Source organism: Malaclemys terrapin, chromosome 2 (assembly GCF_027887155.1).
Source record: "Malaclemys terrapin pileata isolate rMalTer1 chromosome 2, rMalTer1.hap1, whole genome shotgun sequence".
Classification (NCBI taxonomy): domain Eukaryota; kingdom Metazoa; phylum Chordata; order Testudines; family Emydidae; genus Malaclemys; species Malaclemys terrapin.
Window position 1 is genome coordinate 82,114,373 of NC_071506.1, and position 21,709 is coordinate 82,136,081.

Here is a 21,709-nt window from a genome sequence, read left to right on the forward strand (position 1 = left end):
ACCTTAAAGTCTATGAGTCTGAGTCTAGATAATTTCAAGGCAATTAAGGACCTCTTGGTGCAGACTGCAGACACCTTGAAGATTGAGACTTCAGTCATCCCTGAAAAATTCCACAAGCTATTTGACATTTTGTCAGCCACTGGCCCTGCCAGGATTGATCTCCCCATAAACAAGGCCCTGTTAGAAAGATTCTGGCCTACAAGCAGGATTAGCCTTTAACTCTTTTAAAGTCCACCTGGCAGTGATATCAGGGTGCCATGCACCAATACAGTCACATTCAGTCTTTTTACACCCTGTGGTGTTCAGATTCTTCAAGGCTTTCTTCATATTTGCCATCAGGTTAGAGAACTGCCCTCAGACTAGAAACATCCTCCTCTTACAGCTCATAGAACCTGTATCTGAGCCATTATTGCAATGCTTGGTATGCCACCTCACCAACATGGCTTTTCTCATAGCCATCAAGTCAGCTTGGTGAGTCAGTGAACTTCAGGCCCTGATGGCTGAACTGCTGTTTATAGCCTTCCATAGGGACATGTTGATGATCAACTGGCGCCCTAAATGGGGTTTCAGAATTCCATCTGAACCAATCTGTTACCATATGAGTCTTTTGCCTCAAGCCATCCTCATCGCCTGGAGAAAAGAAGCTTCATATGCTGGATGCTTTCAAGGTCCTGCTTTATTGCTGGGATGGGACCAAGCCCTTCCGACTTTTTCTTCCTGCCTCTTTGTGGCCTTATCTGCTGCATCAGAAAGGCCAAACCATCACATCCCAGAGAACCTCAGTGTTTCACACAATGTATTTCCAACTACTATCAGTTGGTGAGCCTCTCCCTTTGAACATCAAAGCATACTCCACCCAGGTGCTGGCAATGTCTTTGGCCTGCTTCAGAAATATACTAATCTCTGAGACCTGTAAGGCAACCACGTGGATCAGTTCACTAACTCTTGTTAAATATTAGGCACTTGGCATGCCAGGGCAGATGCCAAGTTTGGAAGAGCAGTAGTACTGTAATCTCGGTTTGTCTGATACAGTTGACGCGCCTCACTCTCACCATCCAGCAAGGATGCTGCTTGTCAGTCTTTTTGGGTCCTAGTAGATCAAAGTCTTTCAACCTTTCCACAAGGATTGGTGTCCACCCTGTCCCTTGGACAGAGGGTCCTGTCTGTTTACTGGATCTGAAAAAAAGCCCTGTGTTTAAACTCAGACCTTTCTGTGTCTGAAAGTCTCTGGACGGGTATATGCAAGCCTCCCCAGGGTGTGGTACCTCTGGAGGTGTTTACAACCTGAGTGACTCACTTAATAACCCCCACTGTTTTTGATTTCAGGAGTTGCAGTAACTCTCCCCCTGGAGTTGCATAGAAAGCAATGCATAAACCATCCATACAATACAATTAATACAAAGTGGTCCCCAAAGATAATGCAGTATCTATCATAATACCCACAATCATAATACCCATTACTTTGTAAACATTTGTTTAACTAAACTTCACTGTAATTTTATCATACATATCATGAGTTGTGTAACATTTTACTAATGGGAAGACCAGGAGTACAGTGTTTTTACCCTGATTCTTTCCTCAGTTTCATGAACTCATGTAATTAAACGAAGGAATATTAATCAGTATGATCTGAATTCGTAGCCATATTTTTTCAGAGTAAAATGTTTCTTTTAAGCTTAGAGGATTATTACTGTTTTTAATATTTTTATTACCCTGGTACCTAGGAGTCCCAGTCATGGACCAGGACTCCATTGTATTATGCAATGTACAAACAGAACAAAACTATAGTCTCTGCTCCCAAGAGCTTGCCATCTAAGTATAAAACAAGAAACAACAGATGGATACAGACAGACGGGGGAGTACAAGAAAACAATGAGACAGTATTATTAATCAGCATGATCAGAAGTGATATCAGTGTACCAGCTGTCTAACCGTTGTGAAATTTTTTTATAGGAATCACAGCAAAGGAGAGTTTTAAGGAAGGATTTGAATTATGATTTCTTTCTAATACTTCCCTTACAGACACTTTACAAAACTCAGGTTAAGGAGCTTAAAGAAGAAATTGAGGAGAAGAATAAAGAAACTCAAAGAAAAATACAGGAATTGCAAAATGAAAAGTATGTCCATTTTATATTTTCAAGCAGAAATATGTTTACCTTATACAGTAGTGTGGTATCAATCTTGAAGCCCTGAATCCAGGATAAAAAAACTTTTTTTCCTTGCAGTAATGCTGAGAAATGACAACTTATAAAAAGAACAGGAGTACTTGTGGCACCTTAGAGACTAACAAATTTATTAGAGCATAAGCTTTCGTGGACTACAGCCCACTTCTTCGGATGCATACAGAGTGGAATAAATATTGAGATATATATACACACATACAGAGAGCATAAACAGGTGGGAATTGTCTTACCAACTCTGAGAGGCCAATTAAGTAAGAGGAGAAAAAAAAAAACTTTTGAAGTGATAATCAAGATAGCCCAGTACAGACAGTTTGACAACTCCCACCTGTTTATGCTCTCTGTATGTGTGTGTATATATATCTCCTCAATATTTATTCCACTCTGTATGCATCCGAAGAAGTGGGCTGTAGTCCACGAAAGCTTATGCTTTAATAAATTTGTTAGTCTCTAAGGTGCCACAAGTACTCCTGTTCTTTTTGCGGATACAGACTAACACGGCTGCTACTCTGAAACCTGTACTTATAAAAAGTATAACGGGTCTTGTAATATGGTGAATACATAGGATGTTACTTATATTGATGGATGATTAAGAATGGAGTCAGGGTTTATGTTTATTTTCTTGGACTAGGTTTGGGGTTTTTGAAGAGAAAGATTATTCATCCTGAGAGTTTAGAAATGTCTGACATTTTGAAAAATTGTTTATTTTGTTGTATTCATAATTTTATTTGTAAGACTCATGCCCCGCCTCCAAAAATGTTGTTAGCCTGGTAATTGCATGTAGTTTTTGAGCCAATAGACGGCTTTCAGACAAAGAATTTTAATGAAGATAATACTCATTTGAAAGTTGATTTTAAATGTGTAGATCTAACTACAACCAAACCAATTAAGTTTGTCCAATTTTGTGGACAGTTTCAAATAATTAAAGGATATACAGTTTACAGTATTTCAAAACTTATGAAAGACTATTACTTAAAACTGTTTCCCATTCAGTAATTTGTTCTTCTATGTATGCAGAATTAGGCCTGTCCATTTCATAATTTTTATTCAAAAAGTGGTGGTTTTGCCCCTGTCTGTAGTACAGAACTTGTGGTACTTGACAAGCATGGTCATTGGTCTGCATCAGTATTGCAGACAAGTCTTAAGAGTAAATGAGAGCATGTTAAAAACAATGTTCACTGTGGATTTGGGAAGAAGGAAAGGAAGGAGAGAGAAGTCACCATGTTGTTAAATATGATACAAGGAGAGAATATCAGCCAATCACAGCCCTGAGCAAGAAAATGTAGGAGAGTCTCAATTCCCCAAGTTGGGAGAAGGGAAGAGACACTCCCTTTAGCCCTTTTGGTGTTTCCTCTCTCCCTTTCCCATTCCCATTTATTTTTTGTTGTCTTATGGGGCTTTTTATTCCCACACCCCTTCAGCATAATATATGTTGTATACATTTTTAATTAGATCTATACATGAGCTATTCCAAACTGATTCTGTCTAATTGTTGCCTGTCTACGCTAGGGGCTCTCTGTCCTACCTTCCCTTAACATGAGAAATTCTTGTACTGTGCCAGCTGTGGGTCAGCTCCCTAACTCCACTGGCCATTGGCAACACAAAAACTGCTCTCTAGGCCCTGCAGGCCTCACTATCACTCTCTAGGTTACCGATTGGCACACCCTCAACCCTTGAACTCTCCAAATGTCTCCCTGAAGTATCCAGCCCCTTGTCTGCTGGGCACTCTCACAGTTTCCACAGATTCACTGTTTCCAAAGTAGTAGTACACCCTAGCTTACAAGTTCCATCTTGGATCACTGCTCAGCACTTAGATATATTTACAGTGAAATCAAGAATAAGTTTATTTAACAAAGCCTAGAGATTCAAGTAATAGCAATTAGAAGTATTGGAAACAAAATAGTTACATATAAAATAAATTCATAACACACATTCAAGAGCCTAGACTTAAGACATTAGAGTATCGCCTTAATTTTAGAGTATTGCTCACCCAAAATCCTAGCAGTGCTTTACAGCCAGGCTGGCTGTGATGCACCTTTCATGAGACACGCATGCTATCAATTTGCCTTCTAGATGAAGGATTCAATGTATTCATTTGCACCCCAAGGTATTCTAGACAAATATTCTGTCTTTATTCATAGAGAGGACACCCCTCATCCTGTTCATTGCTTCCTGTAGATTTCCTTTCCATTCATACTTGGTCCATGCGTATAGTAGACATATAATAAACAAATGGCCAGGCCTGGAGATTGGTGTCAGTTACCTCCTACCTGAAAGGAACATCTTCACGGTGTGTCACCTCCTGGTGACCTGCCATAACTCCAAGACCTTAACAACATAATTTTTAGTGTACTACATGTACATACATTTCGCAGTGATTATGGCAACCAATGGGCTTCTAGCTCTTGGGAGAGATTTTGCATGCCACTCTTCGGTGAACTATTATGCATATATCTGATTCAGGGGATCCCTGTAAAATCATATGCACCCACTGTGCCCTCTACCAGTTGGCACCAAAGGGACCCTAGTTTACAGGGGTCAACTGTGTTTTAACCTCCCAGAATGGCTGCATTTGTAGTGCAGGTGGATCTTAGACACAACATTGTTGCAAAAAATTGTGCTACACAAACAGTATAGAGCATGATATCTAAGCAATCTTTAACTTCATTAACTGTGAATGCTAGACATGTAACAACTGTTATGTGATAACCGTGTCTGAAAAAGATTTCAAACATATCATCAAGTGCTAGTATGGACAGGACCTATGTCTTTTTTGTAGTGCATTACATAGGTGTCATCTACCTTTTTAATGTAGAGCTAGTTGCTTCCCTCGATCCTTTAAAGGCAATATTTTTAAAAAATGATGCACTGAAAAGTACAGTCTGGGCTCGTTTGTTCTCCCTGCAAATGTTAAGTATTTTCCCTAGGAAACATAAGATCTTAACGTTCTGTTATAGAGAAACTCTTGCTGCACAGTTGGATCTGGCTGAAACCAAAGCTGAATCAGAGCAGTTGGCCCGAGGTCTCCTGGAAGAACAGTATTTTGAATTGACTCAGGAGAGCAAGAAAGCAGCGTCAAGAAATAGACAAGAAATTACTGATAAGGACAACATTGTAAGCCGGGTAAGTTGTTGTTATTTAAACGTATAAAAAATGGCTTTATTGTAAAAAAATACCAACAAACATTAAAACTATAATTAAAAGTGTGTGTGTGTGTATATATATGTATGTATGTATGTATATATATAATATACACACCTCTACCCCGCTATAACGCGACCCGAAATAACACGAATTCGGGTATAACGCGGTAAAGCAGCTCTCCGGGGTGGGGGAGCTGCACGTTCCAGCGGATCAAAGCAAGTTCGATATAACGTGGTTTCACCTATAACGCGGTAAGATTTTTTTTTAGCTCCCGAGGACAGCATTATATTGGGGTAGAGGTGTATATATAAATTTAGAGACCGGTCTTTAAAGTCCAGCACCTTTGTGCGTGCAAATTGAGGCAATTTTGCATCTGCAGTTATTTGTGCACTTAATTGCTGCTACTTAGATATCTGAGTATCTGATCTGAGGGCACATTCAGGTACTTAGACATTTATTTGATAGATTACATTATTTGAGCTCCCAAATAAATGTGGACACAAAAAGAGAGTCTGGATTGAGGCCAAGTTGAAAATCAAGCACAATATCTTTCAGTCTGTCCACCATTCCTCACTATCTTTTTTTTAAAAATCATCAGTTTCTTTAATAGTGTACTCAGGGATCTGACTACATAATCACTTTCCTCATTCAGAAAGCATTTGAAAGATGCTGGGTTTTTTTCCAGGCAAATATTTTTAAATCAAAATATACAAGCTGGGAAGTCTCAACTTCAGAGAGCAACCATTTAATTTTTGCATTACATTTACAGTAATGTGTTAACCAAGAGTTTTTACTCACAAACCCTATTAATTTGCAGAGTAATATTTCTATTTTATAATATTTTTAAACTGTGTTCTTCCACTTTGGCCTCCTGCATGCAGAGGCACTCAGATACTGCCTAACATAAGTCCGCAGTAAAACTTTGCGCATGATGACCAAAATGCATTGTTTTTCTTGCATGCTATTATGCGCTTTACATCCCCACATTAAATTATTTATTTTAGTAATAAGTAACATTTGTTGCAGTAATGTTACATGTGCAATAGCCACATGAAATAATCTTTCACTTTCCAGAATGCCCTATTTTCATTTGAGACTATTTTAAATAACTGCATCGGTGTGGAATCTAATTTATGGGTAGGGACTTCCTACCCATAAATTGTCAACTTCAGATATTGTTGTTTACATAACTCAACACACAATCATTCAGTATATTTCTGTAGGTTTCAAACAAAACTTGCTTACTGAATGCAACTATATTCTTTCTGTCTTTTAATATGTTTGTATAGCATCCAGCAAAATGATCCTGATGGGGAGCTAATATAGGCAAATGATATTAATTTCCCCCTACAGTTCATTTCACAAATCCTGTAAGCACCATTTGACAAAAAGCAAATCTTTTCTTTTTACCCATATGTGCCTGTCTCTTTTCCATGATATATAACACTACTCAAATGTAAATTCCATGGATGGAGAGTGATATTAAATAATTATGAAAAGCCTGAAATCTTGGAATTTCGTAACTAGCAACTGATTCTCTGGATTCAATTGTAGGTAGCTACGTGTTATCGTTTACACAGAAGTTCCTTAAAATTTACTGAAAGCTTACACTGAAGTTCTGCTTAATTCCTTAAATTCAGTTGGTTATTATTTATTGCTCACTGAAAATGTGCTCAACACTGCGTGGATCATAAAAATAGATCTAGTCCTTTTCTTAGAGATAGTTTTATACTCAGTGTCTTTGTGAAAGAAAGGGATCAGAAGTAAAATATCTAGAATTTTATGTACAGTTTTGAAGTATGAACAGATGAGTAAGTATGTAATCTAAGAATGGTAATTCTGTGTGGAATACTATTATTGATATAAGATTAAATGCAGTTTTGAATATGAGTAGGATGTATAGCAAATGCTTTGTTTTAAAATTTATTTGTTTTCATTTAGCTGGAAGAAACAAATAAAACATTAACCACTGATGTTGAGTCTCTAACAAAAGAAAATGCAGAGCTCATGGAAAAAAATAAGAAACAGGAGGAAGGTATGGCATGTTTTGAGTTTTAAATTGTTATGATGATGCAGAACTGATTACAGAGAAATGTGTGTTTGTTGTTGCAGACTTGAAAACCAGTTCTGGCAATTTTTTCCTTCAGTATTAAGGACCTTATAATCTTTTGCACGCTGCCAGCATGAAATTAATTACTTCCTCCCTCCCGTGTGATGGGGGACATGTGATCCCTTTTCTGCTCCTAAAGATTTCAGGTGGATGCAGCTGTTGAGGGAGCCTGTACTGCCATGAGGATGAGAGAAGGCTGTGGGGAGCCTGGAGCTAGTGAAAAGTTACCATGCTTGCCTGAATATGCTGGTTTTGTGGGCCAAATCCCCAGCCCATTTCATTTGTGCAGAGAGAGATTGCAAATCCCACCCTCTCATGTAAAGAATAATTTATGATTACAAAGTATACATAATAATAATAAGCTTAGTGCATTTAGCTTAATATTATATCAGAATTTGTTGTTAAACATGATCTGAGGAAAGAATATCAATCAATCAATCACAGACCAGAAATAAACAAACATTCTTCTTCATATTCCATGTCTACTAATCTTCATGATGGCACTTAAATTTCCATGGAGCTTTGAAAAGTATAGTATGAATTTTTTGTTTTGTTTTGCCAGAGCTGGTCATGACACCATAGTTAAGGCTGCATTTGAATTTTTGTTTTGACAAGACTTTTAAACCTTTGTTTTGTAAAAATATCATAAAAATGGCAAAAATCAAAACCTAAAACGTAAGCTCTTTTGAGTGTTTGAATTTTTCATGGTGGTTGGATGAAAAATAGATTTATTACAGAGAGAATAATAAGCATTCCAAAACCATTACTTTTGGCAGGTTTGCAAATTCCCTGAGCTGGAAAGTATACCTTGACTTTAAATCATACCTCTAGTATGTTGTTTATATTCCCATGCTCTTCGCTACCCTTATTGTTGGCTAAGGTTCTAAACCTAGAATACAATCAAGTATGAGTTGCTGTGCACACATCTCTCCCTCTCATTTTTAAAATACAGTAGCAGAGAGGTATGCAGGGTCACTGCAGGCACAGACAAGAGCACAATAATCTGTACATTATACTTTGAATCACCAAAATAATGTTTCGTATTTCAGTCATTTGTCCCACATTTTGTTTGCTGGTGTCACATACTAGCAGATTTGAAGGTTGAGAGGTGAGCTTCACACTGGCAGGGAGATGCATCAGAGCCTCTTGTGTCCTTTAGGTGGTTTGACTGCCAACAGCAGCCTCAGCAGTGCATTTTCTGCTTCTGATCCAAGGTCATGTATATTTCCATTTCAGAACAACCCTCAGGTCTTTGAGAGTATACACACCAGTTAGCAAACATAAGCATTTGAGACCACAAGCTTACCACAGGCAGCCTGCTCACTATCAGTACTGACAAACGGATGCTCAGAGGAAACAACAGCAGTTTGTGGAAGAAAATTTTTATAATCAGTAGGGACTTAATCTCACCGGTCTTCATTATTGAGGTTCACCCAGGAATATTTTACAAGTTATTATGGATCTAGCTATCCCATCTCCTCCCTTTGGGGATCACCTGTCTCATTTCCACTATTTCTGGACTAATATAACGAGGGATGGATGGGTATTGGAAATCATAGGAGTGGGATATGAGATTTAATTTCAGTCCATACTCAACTTCCCTGTTCCTATTCAGGGACCCCCTCACAAGAGCTGGTTAGACCAAGATGTTCAATCACTTCTAGCTCTTGGCACAATAGAGGTCCTGCTTCACCTCAAAGGGAGGGTGTTTTACTTGAGGTACTTCCTCATCTCCAAGAATACATGGGGGATTTTGGCCTGCCCTAGAACTAGAAGAGTAAACACTTACCTCAGGAAGATCGAGTTCAGAATGGTATCCCTAGCCACTATCATTGCATCCCTAGACTGACTGGTACACTGCTCTTGATCTTCAGGACACATTCCCTTATCACAATCCACGCATTCCACAGATGATATTTGACGTTTGTGGTTGGCAATTACCATTCAGCCAATCAGCCACTGCCAGACAATTCGCAAAGTGTCTAGTTGTTGTAGCAGCTTACCTCAGAAAAATGGGGATCCAAGTATGCCCATACTTGGACTATTGATTAGTTTGTGGGAGATTATGGCAGAAGTAGAGGAACAATATTCATTAGATCCTTTGGTTGTTCTCTTTTCTGGGACTGTTAGGAAAGAAATCCCAGTACTGATTCTTATGCAGAAGATAAAATTAATTGGAGCGACACCTCTACCCCGATATAACACAAATTTGGATATAAGGCGGTAAAGCAGTGCTCCAGGGGGGCAGAGCTGCGTGCTCCGGCGGATTAAAGCAAGTTCAGTATAACATGGTTTCCCGTATAACGCGGTAAGATTTTTTGGCTCCCGAGGACAGCATTATATCGAGGTAGAGGTGTATATTGGATTTTACTAAAGGTGCTAAAGAAGCACTCAACTAAGACAAAGCCATTGTAGAAATGTTTAATGAATTATTTGCATCGGTCTTCACTGCAGAGAATGTGGGGGAGATATCCACATCAGAGCTATTCTTTTTGGGTGACCGATCTGAAATAGTGTCTCATTGAGGTGTTAATAGAAGAGGTTTTAGGCCAAATTGAAAAACTAAACAGTAATAAGTCACCAGGACCAGATGGTATTCATCCAAGAGTTCTGAAGGAACTCAGATATGAAATTGCAGAACTAACAACTGTAGTACATAAGCTATCACTGAAATCAGCCTTTGAATCAGAGGACTGGAAGGTAGCTAATGTAACACCAATTTTTGAAAAGGACTTCAGAGGAGATCCTGGCATTTAAAGGACAGTGAGCATAACTTCAGTACCAGGCACATTGGTACAAACTATAGTAAAGAACAGAAGTATCAGACGTGTAGATAAACATGATTTGCTGGGGAAGAGTCAACACAGCTTTTGTAAGGAAGTCATGCCTCACCAATCTATTTGAATTCTTTGAGGGGAATCAACAAGCATGTGGAGAATTGTGATCCAGTTGATATAGTATATTTGGACTTTTCAGATAGCCTTTAAGATTCCTCACCAAAGGCTCTTAAGGAAACTAAGTAGTCATGGGATCAGCTGGAAGGTCCTTTCATGGATCAGTAACTGATTGAAAGATAGGAAACAAAGGGTATGGCTAAATGGTCAGTTTTCACAATGGGGAGAGGTGAAAAGCAGTGTCCCCACAAGTATATGTACTGGGATCTGTGCTGTTCAGCATATTCATAAATGATCTGGAAAAGGGGATGAACAGTGAAATGGCAAAGTTTGCAAATGATGGAGAGTTATTCAAGATAGTTAAGTCCAAAGCAGACTTTGGAAGGATATCACAAAACGGTATCACTAGGCAACAAAATGGCAGATGAAATTAAACATTGATAAATGAAAAGTAATGCATATTGGAAAAAATAATTCCAACTATACATATACACTGATGGGTTCTAAATTTATTGTTATCACCCAAGAAAGAGTTCTTGGAGTCACTGTGGACAGTTCTCTGAAAACTGCTCAGTGTACAGCAGTGGTCAAAAATGCTATAACAGTATGTTAGGAGCTAGATGTGTATATATATGCTTTTTACCATTGCACTATCTATCTAAAATATTCTGTGGTGAGATATTTATGATATTCCAGTATCATTAAATAAATGGTCTTTATGGTTACAAAATGTCTGTATTTGTATGCAAAGTCAAAGAACAGTAAGATGAAAAAAACCCACATACTATGGAGAAATGAATGACCTTTAAAAATTTTCTTGCCATAAAATATATATCTTAGAAAGTTTAATGGTATTTTTTAACAGAATTTAAATTGAAGAAAGAAGACGAAATCAACACTATTAGAATGCATTATGAGAAGAATCTTCACACTGAAAGAACTCTTAAAACACAGGTATTAATTTGTAGACATTTTAATATGAGCATGTTGACTTCATTGTGGCATACCAGAAAAATAGCTTTCAAATTTTAATGAATTAAAATTGTGTGTGATTACTTTGTGTGATTACTTCTCAGTACTATAGCTAGATGAAATTTGTATTAGTGATGATCTATAAATCTTAAATTTGTATTAGTGTAATTTATAGCTAAAAGCAGAGGTTCTGATCCTGTAAACTTTTCACTTGATTAAGGAATGTTCAAGAGAGTAAGGGTTTGCAGGATCAGACCCACAGACAACAACATGTTAATAGGAGTTTTTTTGTAGCCAGAGCATTCACTTCTATAATTAATTATGTTCTGGGAAATCTACACTTTTTTTAAACATGGTCTCAGCTCATTTAAAAAAAATCTATTCCAAAATTGGAAATGTTACATTTTACTGCTCTCTTATTTCTACTTTTCCTTACTGAAATGTATGTATTTTAGCAGTCAGTTTGACAGCTGCAGTGACAAGGGGATAGAAAGGCAGGGAGTTCTATATGCATGTCTTCAGTATGATGTTGTGCTGAAAAATAATGTGGACTTCTGTAACCCAAGAGAAACTTCTATGTTCTTTACAAAAGCTTATGTATATAGCACAGGGATCGACAACCTATGGCACGCATGCCTGCCGGAGCAGCGTGCCATTAAAAATCCGGCCCGGCCTGGCCTGCTCTTCTCTGCCGCCCCCTCCCCTGCGGGGGCAGGGGGACAGAATCATGGGTGTGCCCAGGCACACCCTGCCAAATGGCCCCACTCTCCCGGCGTGGCAAGCTGCAGAGTGTGCGCTCCTGGGCCGGAGCACTTGGCCGAGCGCAGCAAGCCGCCGGCCCCTCCCCCGCCCTTCTCCCTCCCCTGGAGCCATGCTGCTGCACGCGCAGTACTTTGAGGGGCAGGGCTGTCTGCTCCCGTGGGGCAGCATGTCTGACTCTGCGTGGAGCAGAACATGCTGCTAGGAGCCTCTTGGTAAGGGGGCCGGGGGAGTTGGATGGGGGGGGTAGTCAGGGGACAGGGAGCGGGGCGGGTTGGATAGGGGGTGGGATCCTGGGTGGGGGGGTCTCTGGAGGGGGCAGTCAGGGAGTAGCGGGGGTTGGATGGGGCATGGGAGTCCCGGGGTCTGAAGAGAAGAAGGGGGGGCAGGGCCTTGGGGAAGGAAGGGCATGGAATAGGGGCACACACCCTCCAGCCTTCTGCCCTGACCCCCCCGCGCACACCCCAGCCTTCTGCCCTGAGCCCTGACCCCCTTTCACATACACTCCGCCCTGAGCCCCGCACACATCCCAGGCCCCTGCCCTGAGCCCTGTCCCCCGCATACACACCCAGTCCTCTGCTGGACTCCTTCACCCCCCACGACCCCAGCCCTGACTCTGGCACCCCCACACATACCCAGCCTCCCCCCCCCCCCGACACCTGACCTGCGGCCCCCCCCTGACATGCCCCCAGCCCTCTGCCCTGACTCTTGCACCCCCCACATGCCCAGCCCCCCCACACCCCATGTACCCCCCCACATCCTGATTCTTGCACCCCCCACATCCCCACCCCCACTCTGAGCACCAAATGGGAGTTCCTGCGTGCGCGCGCTCACCCACACCCACACATTCCCACCTGCACCCCTTGCACCAAATGGGAGCTGCCCAGGTAAGTGCCGCACACCCAAACCTCCTGCCCCAACCCTGACCTCATTCTAGGTCCTGGCCAGACCCTTCACCCCCAGCCCTGTGCTCAGTGCACTTCCACCCTCAGCTCAGTGCAGGGAGAGGAAAAGAATGGGCCAGAACCAGGGAGAAGGTAGGTACCCACTGAAGGATGGAACCCCTGAGCGGCAGTGGGCTGAGCGGCTCAGCCCACTGCCGGTCTGGGATCCTGGCCGCCGGCCCCGCACAGCCTGCTGCCGGCCTAGGTGAACAGAACCCCAGACCAGCAGAGGGCTGAGCAGGCCGGTGGCGTAAGATCAACATTTTAATTTAATTTTAAATGAAGCTTCTTAAACATTTTGAAAACCTTGTTTATTTTACAATACAACACTAGTTTAGTTATATAATATATAGACTTGTAGAGAGAGACCTTCTAAAAAACCATATTAAAATGTATTACCGGCACGCAAAACCTTAAATTAAAGTGAATAAATGAAGACTCGGCACACCACTTCTGAAAGGTTGCCGACCCCTGATATAGCATCTCTTAATTCGTGTACTTTTTTTGTACAGGCTGTGAACAAATTGGCTGAGATAATGAATCGGAAAGATTTTAAAATAGACAGAAAGAAAGCTAATATACAAGATTTGAGGAAAAAAGAAAAGGAAAACCGAAAGCTACAACTGGAGCTTAATCAAGAAAAAGAGAAATACAATCAGATGGTAGTGAAATACCAGAAGGAGCTCAATGAAATGCAAGCGGTAAAACCTTTTCCTTTTTCGTGGTAGTCTGTGATCCAGTCCAAAGGGAAAGATAGTGCAGACATTATCTTCCTTAAAAGTAACAGATATGAACCAGATATATGTACTAGAAGACACATTTTTTTCCTGTCCAAAACACTGTGATTACATTTTCTAATACAGCAGAATTTACTTTATAGACCCATTTTATTGTGACAATTTCCAGGGAACAAATCCGATGCCATGCATTTGACTGACTGAACAGTGGAAAAAAAATGATATAAATAATATAGTTTGTTTTTTTGCAAAACAATTGGAAATAGTTTACAGATGTAAATTGGTATTTTCTAGTATAAAATTCCCCTTATGTGGTCTTTAGCTTGCTTTATTACAAATTAAAGGAATTATTATTGCTCTAATTTAGTTTTTAAATGGCTTGATTTGATATTTGGTGATATTCTTTTTAAGAAAAACATTGATTAATGAAATTAATCAGACTATTTCCTAATTTAATGTATTCCCACAAGTCCTTGATAACTGGGCTGATTGCTTAATTAGCATATTTTAATTTCAAACAAAAGCCCAAACCAATTCAGATAATTCTATTATTGTAATACAATATTAAGATTCCAAATGAATAGTAATGTTACCAAATTAATCCATAGATTTACTGAAAGCTTGTAATCCATCATAATTCATTCTTCATTTTTTAAATAACTTATTATTTTGTTTCCATGTTCTCTTTGGATCATATGCTTACTGTATATATGTAAATACAGCAACTAGTAGAAGAGTCAACATACAGGAATGAGCTTCAGATGCAGCTGGATAGTAAAGAGAGTGATATAGAACAATTGCGTAGTAAACTTTTGGACCTTCAGCAAGGAATGGACTCTACCAGTGTTGCCAGCCTGCAGCCAGACGAAACTGATGGAAACCTTACAGGTAAGAGAATTATGCATTTGGACAACTTGTCTTTTGTATATACACTTAGTCTTAGAAATTGTTGGCCATCACCTTTTAAAATGGCTTCTTCCTTACCCTTTCTGCATCCCCTCTCCATTATTTTAACTATTGTTCAACAAAAGAATAAGTATTTTTTTTTTTAAAGTCCTGAATGCAGGATAATAATGTTAGCTTTTTATGTTGGAGGCCAAGTAGGGATTTCATAGCTTGGCTAGCTTTGTATAGAGGACTGTCTTCATTTCATCTGAAATCAGTCTTCCCAGGTTAGAGCCATCACTTCCATTTAGTGGAAGAGACCATCTTTACAGCTGTCATTGTTGTTGCTGCACTGTGTGAATATAATGGATGTGATATCTCAAAACTTTTCATAGTGTAGACCATATTGTGATGCAAAATTGCCTTATGGACCACCTCCCCTATAGTTCACATAGCATCACTGTGGCAATGACAGAAATTGCCTCCCTGGAAAGTTAATGTTAGGAAAATATTTAATGCATTTTTAACTATATGTTGTGATTCAGTAGATGAAAACAAAGAGAGATAACATCATGTTATTAATCATCTCTTTGCAGACCATGAGCATGTAGTTCATGGACTGCAGTTTGAGAACTGCTGTTGCAGATACTGATTACTTTTTGTGGTGCTGCAAGAGTATAACCCGATCTCTGTTATGCGAGCACACAAGATTTATTTTGCTACAGAACAACGTTCAAAAATAATATGCTGTCCTGCAAAATGCCTATAAGGTATAAGGCTTATTTTCTATATACAGTGATATAATTTTCCTTATGAGATTTGTAATAAATATGCTTGTCATGTGACTTTAAAATCTGACTACACAGCAGCAAAATAAATCCAAATATCTGTAAATAAGACTAGGACCTATGTCATCAAGAGCATTTTAGGCAAGGGATATTGGTTTACACATGACCATACAACTTCAATGGATGAGTAATGTAAAAGAAACATTTTAGGCATGTCTCTTTTCCTATTGATGCACTTTCCGCTGCCTAGATCTTCACACTGCAGTTTTTCCAAACATCTTTAAATGGTTGAAATCTTGAATTTCAGGTATGTAACAATAGTAGCCTTCTTCCCCTTTGTCTGCACTGGTGTCATGTCTTCCCTTAGTTAATTTTTGTTTTTTATTTTAATGTTGATTTTAAATTATATACCTTTTCTAGAATGTGTTTTTAGTCAGATAAGGGTGTGTCAAAATCGTCACAATTGCTGCACTGCGTAATAAGTCTTCTGGCTTCTAGCACAATTCAGACTGTAAAATAGTCAGACTTTTTGAAACCTAAAGGGTATATGTCTGCTGTATTTGTTCCAGGAACATCTTCAGGATATTGGTATATTTGATGTTAAACCCTTCCCAAATCTGCTTGTGGTGACTCCTACAGTCATCGTATCCATGTAGAAATATGTCTCCCCTTGTGTCAGATTCTAGGAACTCTCCTGTTGTTTCAAAACTGTCAGTAATATCCAGGCCTTTTTCAAGGAGCCTTATTCCTTCATGGCACTTCTTAATGCATACTAGGGACATGGTTGCACCAGGAAGGCTTCTGTTCAGATTGGCAGAAACATGTTCTATCATTCAGAGCCAGGCACCTGTAGGGTATCCTTAATATGAAGGCAGACTGTCTAGCAGAACTATGAGATGACTATTCCACATTGACTCAGACATCCCATATTTTCTGAGCTACTTCTTCAGGATAACACCAGATATTTCTGTCCTGGATCAAATGTTTGTGGAGTGACTAGACCTGCTTTAACAATTGTGTTGGCTAAGTTAACTGGCAATCAGTTAAATCAAATTAAAACAGGACAATAAATGAAAGTCTAAAGAAACCCATGTAACACCATCAGTGTCTCTGAGAGGAAATGTGTACTCCTTCAAGAGCCTATTAGAAAGTGAGGAATCTTGAGCCTCCTAGAAAAGCCGGACATTGAGGAGCAAATATCTTCATTGCAAGTTGCTTCTTTGTAGCTTGAAAACCATTCCCTATACAAATGTACTTTGCACACTGGAACAGATCTGTCAGAGGGTGCACAGAAAAGAACATCAACCAATTCAGAGCAACGTTGTAAATATCCCAGTCTTTCTCTAGTTACTTTGACAAGGAACTCAGGCCGCATGCTGAAACAGAAGCCTGTGTAATTTGCTCACAATCAGTGTCCTTATGGGCACAACCTCAGTGTCACTCTTCTTCAGATTAGTTGGAAATAACAGATCTTTCAGACTTTTCAAATTCCCCTTAAAGAGCCTTAGCTTACTTCCTCAGGCACTTTACTAGTCCTTTCTTTGAACTACTTCAGTCACTATAATTCATCTTCATGACAGCTATTACTCTATTTTGCAGCTGAGGATTGAACCTCTAACTTTTTTTTACATTTTCAGAAATTACACCAATTTTAGTGATATTCATTCTTGCTTAATTGGGAATACCACAGGAACAATATATTTCAAAACAGAAGAAACTTCTTAAGTGTGACTGTTGTAGAGATTGAGGAAAATATATTCCCTACTAGGAAGTTATTGAATGTTGAGTCAGAGAGCAAAGAGATTTTTTTGGAGGTTTTTTAAAATATATGTGTATATATTTGAAGATGTGAGAAGCAGAGATTTGGGCATTTCCTTGGCTTTTACATGCAAATAAATTTCTGATTGTAAAAGGGTAATGCTGGCGTGAACTTTGCCTATCTGAATTTCAAGATTTTAGTGACTCTGCATTCTTCCAAGTGGTTTGGGGAACATTTGTAGAGCGTGGAGAAGAGAATCAAAGAGAATTCCATGATTAATAAGTAACCCAGTTTTAAGTGATTGTATAACATTGTCTTTATTGTAGGCATTAATGCAAGAAATGTTACCATTTCACTGGAATAAAGCATGCAGTATCACCATGTAACACCATCAGTGTTTCTTTTTGGAAGATTAGGGTGGCAAAACTCTTCCTGATTTTAGTCAACAAAATATATGGACATTGTTTGGAAAAGTATTTGGGTGTATTTTCACAGCAGTACATTAATACTTGCATGGCTAAATCTCACCGACTGCTTTCCAGAATTATCCCTACAGCGGTAGTGTTTGTTGGAGAAATATACAGACAAAAAGTTGTAGCTAATTTGTTTAGTTGATGTTCTTGGGATATTGAAATGCTGTTAACCTTATTTTAATCAAATTAATTGGTATGGCTGAATGATTGATTTATATATATATATGTTCCTGTTCTCTGATAACTTTTTTTTAAAACAAACTACTTTTTATGCTACTTGTTTTCCTTTTATAAAACTATACTTAAGTAATTATAACATAGATTTTCCATGTTGAATATCCATCTTCATTTTAACTCAGTTTAAAGCAAAACAGTGTTTCACTACTATCAGTTTCATACATATTTTTAAAAATGCATCCCAAACAATAAAAATAAATTTAGAACATCAGATTGCTAGAGTTTTCTATAGTGATAGCCAAAATGTGTCAACAAAATGTTAAGTGCCAGTGTGGGAAACCTCAGGTTTTTTTATCAGTGTTCAAAATAATGATTTGTTATTTCAGTAACTATATTGTAGGAAAATACATTATCAAAATACTCATCAGAAAATTGTTCTTTTGAAAAACAAATAAAATGCTTGTCTCTTATTCTTTGTATCTAGTTGATTCTTCCTGCATTCCTTATTTATTTCTCTTCTATTCTTATCTTCAGTGAGTAATGGGACACTTGCGTACCTTTGCTTGTTTTCTTGTGCGCTCTTTCTCTGTGTTTTGTAAATTGTGGCTCTGGTTTGTTTCACTTGCAGCATCTTTCTGCTAAATATTTTCATATAGCCACTCTGAAAGTTAAATGATATTTACATTGGGAATCTTTTAATTATCTTCCATTTAAGCTGCAACACATTTTTCAAACCAAAGCATCCTGTCTGGCTTTTTTTAAATACAGTGTTAGATATTAGCCTTATGGAAAACAGCTTGATATTTTTTCTGCAATAGCTGTGTGGACATAAAATGTTAGTTTGTGATGAAGCATGAAATATAAATGCTTATATCCTTGTTTTGTTTAGCTATTCTTTTAATTCCTGCTTTGCTGATCTATTGGGTAATTGCCTATTGCCGCATGAAGTCAAGTGCGCTTTGTTATATTATTTTATTCTATTATAATATATTAAGACTGTTTAATTTCCATGTGTTTTAAAACAGAGTCAAGAATTGAGGGTTGGCTTTCAATACCAAACAAAGGAAATATAAAACGACATGGCTGGAAAAAGCAGGTATGAAAGGATTCCCCTCATCCCCACATCGCCATCCCTGAATAGAGTTCTTTAAGCATATGTCAATATTAATATTAACTGTGCAGTTTACATTAGGAAAAAAATTGAGTAATTTCGTATATACGTATTACATGATTGCAGGAAGACCACAGACAACTTCAAAATTCAGGGTTCCATCTGATGTCTAGAGTTATGCAGTAAAAGATTTTTCAAGTAGGACTAAGTCTGGTTTGTGGATTTTCTGTGTGTGTGTGTGTGTGTGTGGTGGGTTTTTTTGTGTCAAACTGCAATATTAGGATTTTTTTTTCATGGCAACTAAGCATTGCCAGCAATGTGAAGATGTTTTACAATGTGTTCTGCAGAGGAATAACTGATATTTATAACATATTTGGTCTAAGTATGATTATATAATTGGCAATAAAACAAATTAAGGACTAAATGCTCCCCATCTCCTTTCTGAGTTCACAGAAGACACTTTACAGGTTAAAGAAGCTACATAGGGGTCCATACTAAGAGCCTAATCTAATACTCTTAGAAATTTTCCATTTACTTAAGCAGGCTTTTGATTAGTGTCTAACTGCTCATTGCATCTCTCCATAGCAGTATTAAAGAGGGTTAGGAGAGTAGCAAGTGGATCCAAAATTATACAGATACCCAGGCCTAAACTTTTTATTTAAGGGGGCTTGGAAGGATTATATTTTTATTGGTAAATATCAATAAATATGGATTTCACTGTGCGCACACAAACACGAGAAAATATTTCCATCGATAATAACAGAAATGTATACTTAGGCAAAAAAAAATTAAAATTCTGATTGAGAACTTTCAAGTTTGATTTAAGGATATTTACTTTGTATATTTTGACATGTGATGTTTACAGTTTGTTTTTTTAACAGTTATCATGCTTTAACTTTTTCAGTCTCAATGTCTACTGTCATTAAATAATTGTCTCACTCCTCCCCCTGTTGTCTAACCTCCCCATAATTTCCTGCAACAAAAAATGAAATTGATAAAATAAATAAAGATATTTAGTTTATTTTTAAGAGTTTAAAAATAATCTGTCAAAATAATTTTAAAAAAATCTAATTCTGCCAAGTCTATTTAAGACTAATGCAGGGACTATTCTATATTAAGTTGTCACGCTTGAGTGGGGGTTCTTCCATAAAACTGTCCTAGATCCTGTGCACAAAAATCTCATTTCTTGTTTGAGTGAATCTCTGTATATTTCCCACTATTGGGAAATGTGCTGATAGTGCAGCTGGACCAATGGAAATCTCTTAGAGGAGTTTGTGCCTCCTTTGCATCCCCCAGTCCAAACGTTCTGGAATGAAGTCTATAATGGGGTCTGTGGGGTGCTTGAACCACATCATTTCCTTCCAGCCACAGTAGTGTGCAGACCAGGAACCTCAGCTGGGTCTTTAAACAGCATTACAGAAATTTTATTTCTTAATGCCATAAGTTAATAGGTTTTAGTGTTAGAGGGTAATGTAGTTTTAGTTTTGTGTTAGAAATGTTAGGTAATTCTCAAACCCTATATGGCTCTTCGTGCCTGCCATAAATTTGCAGATACGTAATGATGGATCCTGCCATAAAAAGAATGGGGTTTAAGAGATGTACTTCTTGCCCAGCTGGTTTCAGAGGCCCATACTTGGTATTTGGCTTGCTTGAGGGAAGGTCATGAGCTCACTAGATGCTCCATCCGCAAGCTCTTCACCCTTTTGGCGAAAAAGGAGCATTAGAACTGCTCAAGGTGATCCTTATTCATGCGGTTGTGACAACTAAGTCTTGCACACTCAAGATTTCTGGAACTCTGTGTTCTTTACAGGTCTCCCAGAGGCCTTCAGCTACTAGTCCTTCTCCAGGAGCAAAAAGGCCTAGCCAGACCACTATTCAGGAATTGACCTCTGGGGGCAGCTTCCCCCAAGGAAGCACTCTTGGATCTGCCTTTGACTCCACCCTCTGATCTTTATCTATGGGTTTACTGCTCTCCTCTTTCACCCACCTTGGGAGACCTCGAAAGTGTCCGGGAGATGTGGGGCTTGGACCGGAGCATGAAACAATATCTCGGGTCCATCAGGATAGAGGATTGCGCAGATCAGGTTCCCCAGTCCCCTCCTTTTATCGAGGATACTGGCATGTTTTCAAGGTACCAGTGTGAATAATGGGGCCTGTGATGATGGCCCCCTTCCCCTAGCCTCCAATCTATCTGTATATGGGGTGAGGCAGGGGAGGTAACAATTTTCTAGTGTTTTACAAGGATCCTTCTTCTTGGGGAGGTATTAAAAAAGCTCTTCCTGGGCATTAGTGCTGAAAGCTTTGTACCCATTGCCACTTCTGGACCCACTAGATCAGTCTCTTATGTGGATCACAAATAGCTGTCTTAATATGAGCTGGATGCAGCCATAGATATCACCACTATGAATCCAGCTTTGGATTGCAGTGCTCAGACTTCTTTAACCTCCCTATACAAGAATGTTGGGGCCTCTTTCACATCTTCTCCAGAGAACCTTTGTCAGTTTCAGGAGTTGGTGGAGAGAGTGGCTATCACTCTCAACATATCTGCAGTGGCATTTCAGAAAATCGCACATCTGGAGAAAGGGCAAAAGTGATCTTTTCCATGTTGGATGGTTAATTGCAAACAGACATGGGTATTTGGATTAATCCAGCATCTGGGCCTGTTTCTGAAAAGGCTGATATAACTTAACAAGCCACTCTTGAATGTTTCATGTTCTCCAGTACCCACCTCACTCCAAATTCTCTTTGTGTCCGCAGTTATGGAACGACCTATGGG

The 21,709-nt window shown here is 38.9% G+C and overlaps 1 protein-coding gene across 2 annotated transcripts in view; it reads left to right on the forward strand.

Annotated features, from left to right (window-relative positions):
* The window catches only part of ROCK1 (Rho associated coiled-coil containing protein kinase 1), a 177,997-nt gene that overhangs the window by 133,241 nt on the left and 23,047 nt on the right, over positions 1-21,709 (forward strand). For both annotated transcript variants that reach the window (XM_054017505.1, XM_054017506.1), the window contains exons 22-28: positions 2,023-2,117; positions 5,138-5,303; positions 7,266-7,359; positions 11,194-11,282; positions 13,516-13,704; positions 14,463-14,628; positions 18,848-18,918. In XM_054017505.1, the coding sequence (XP_053873480.1) occupies positions 2,023-2,117; positions 5,138-5,303; positions 7,266-7,359; positions 11,194-11,282; positions 13,516-13,704; positions 14,463-14,628; positions 18,848-18,918 (870 nt within the window). The remainder of the gene's footprint in view (positions 1-2,022; positions 2,118-5,137; positions 5,304-7,265; positions 7,360-11,193; positions 11,283-13,515; positions 13,705-14,462; positions 14,629-18,847; positions 18,919-21,709) is intronic.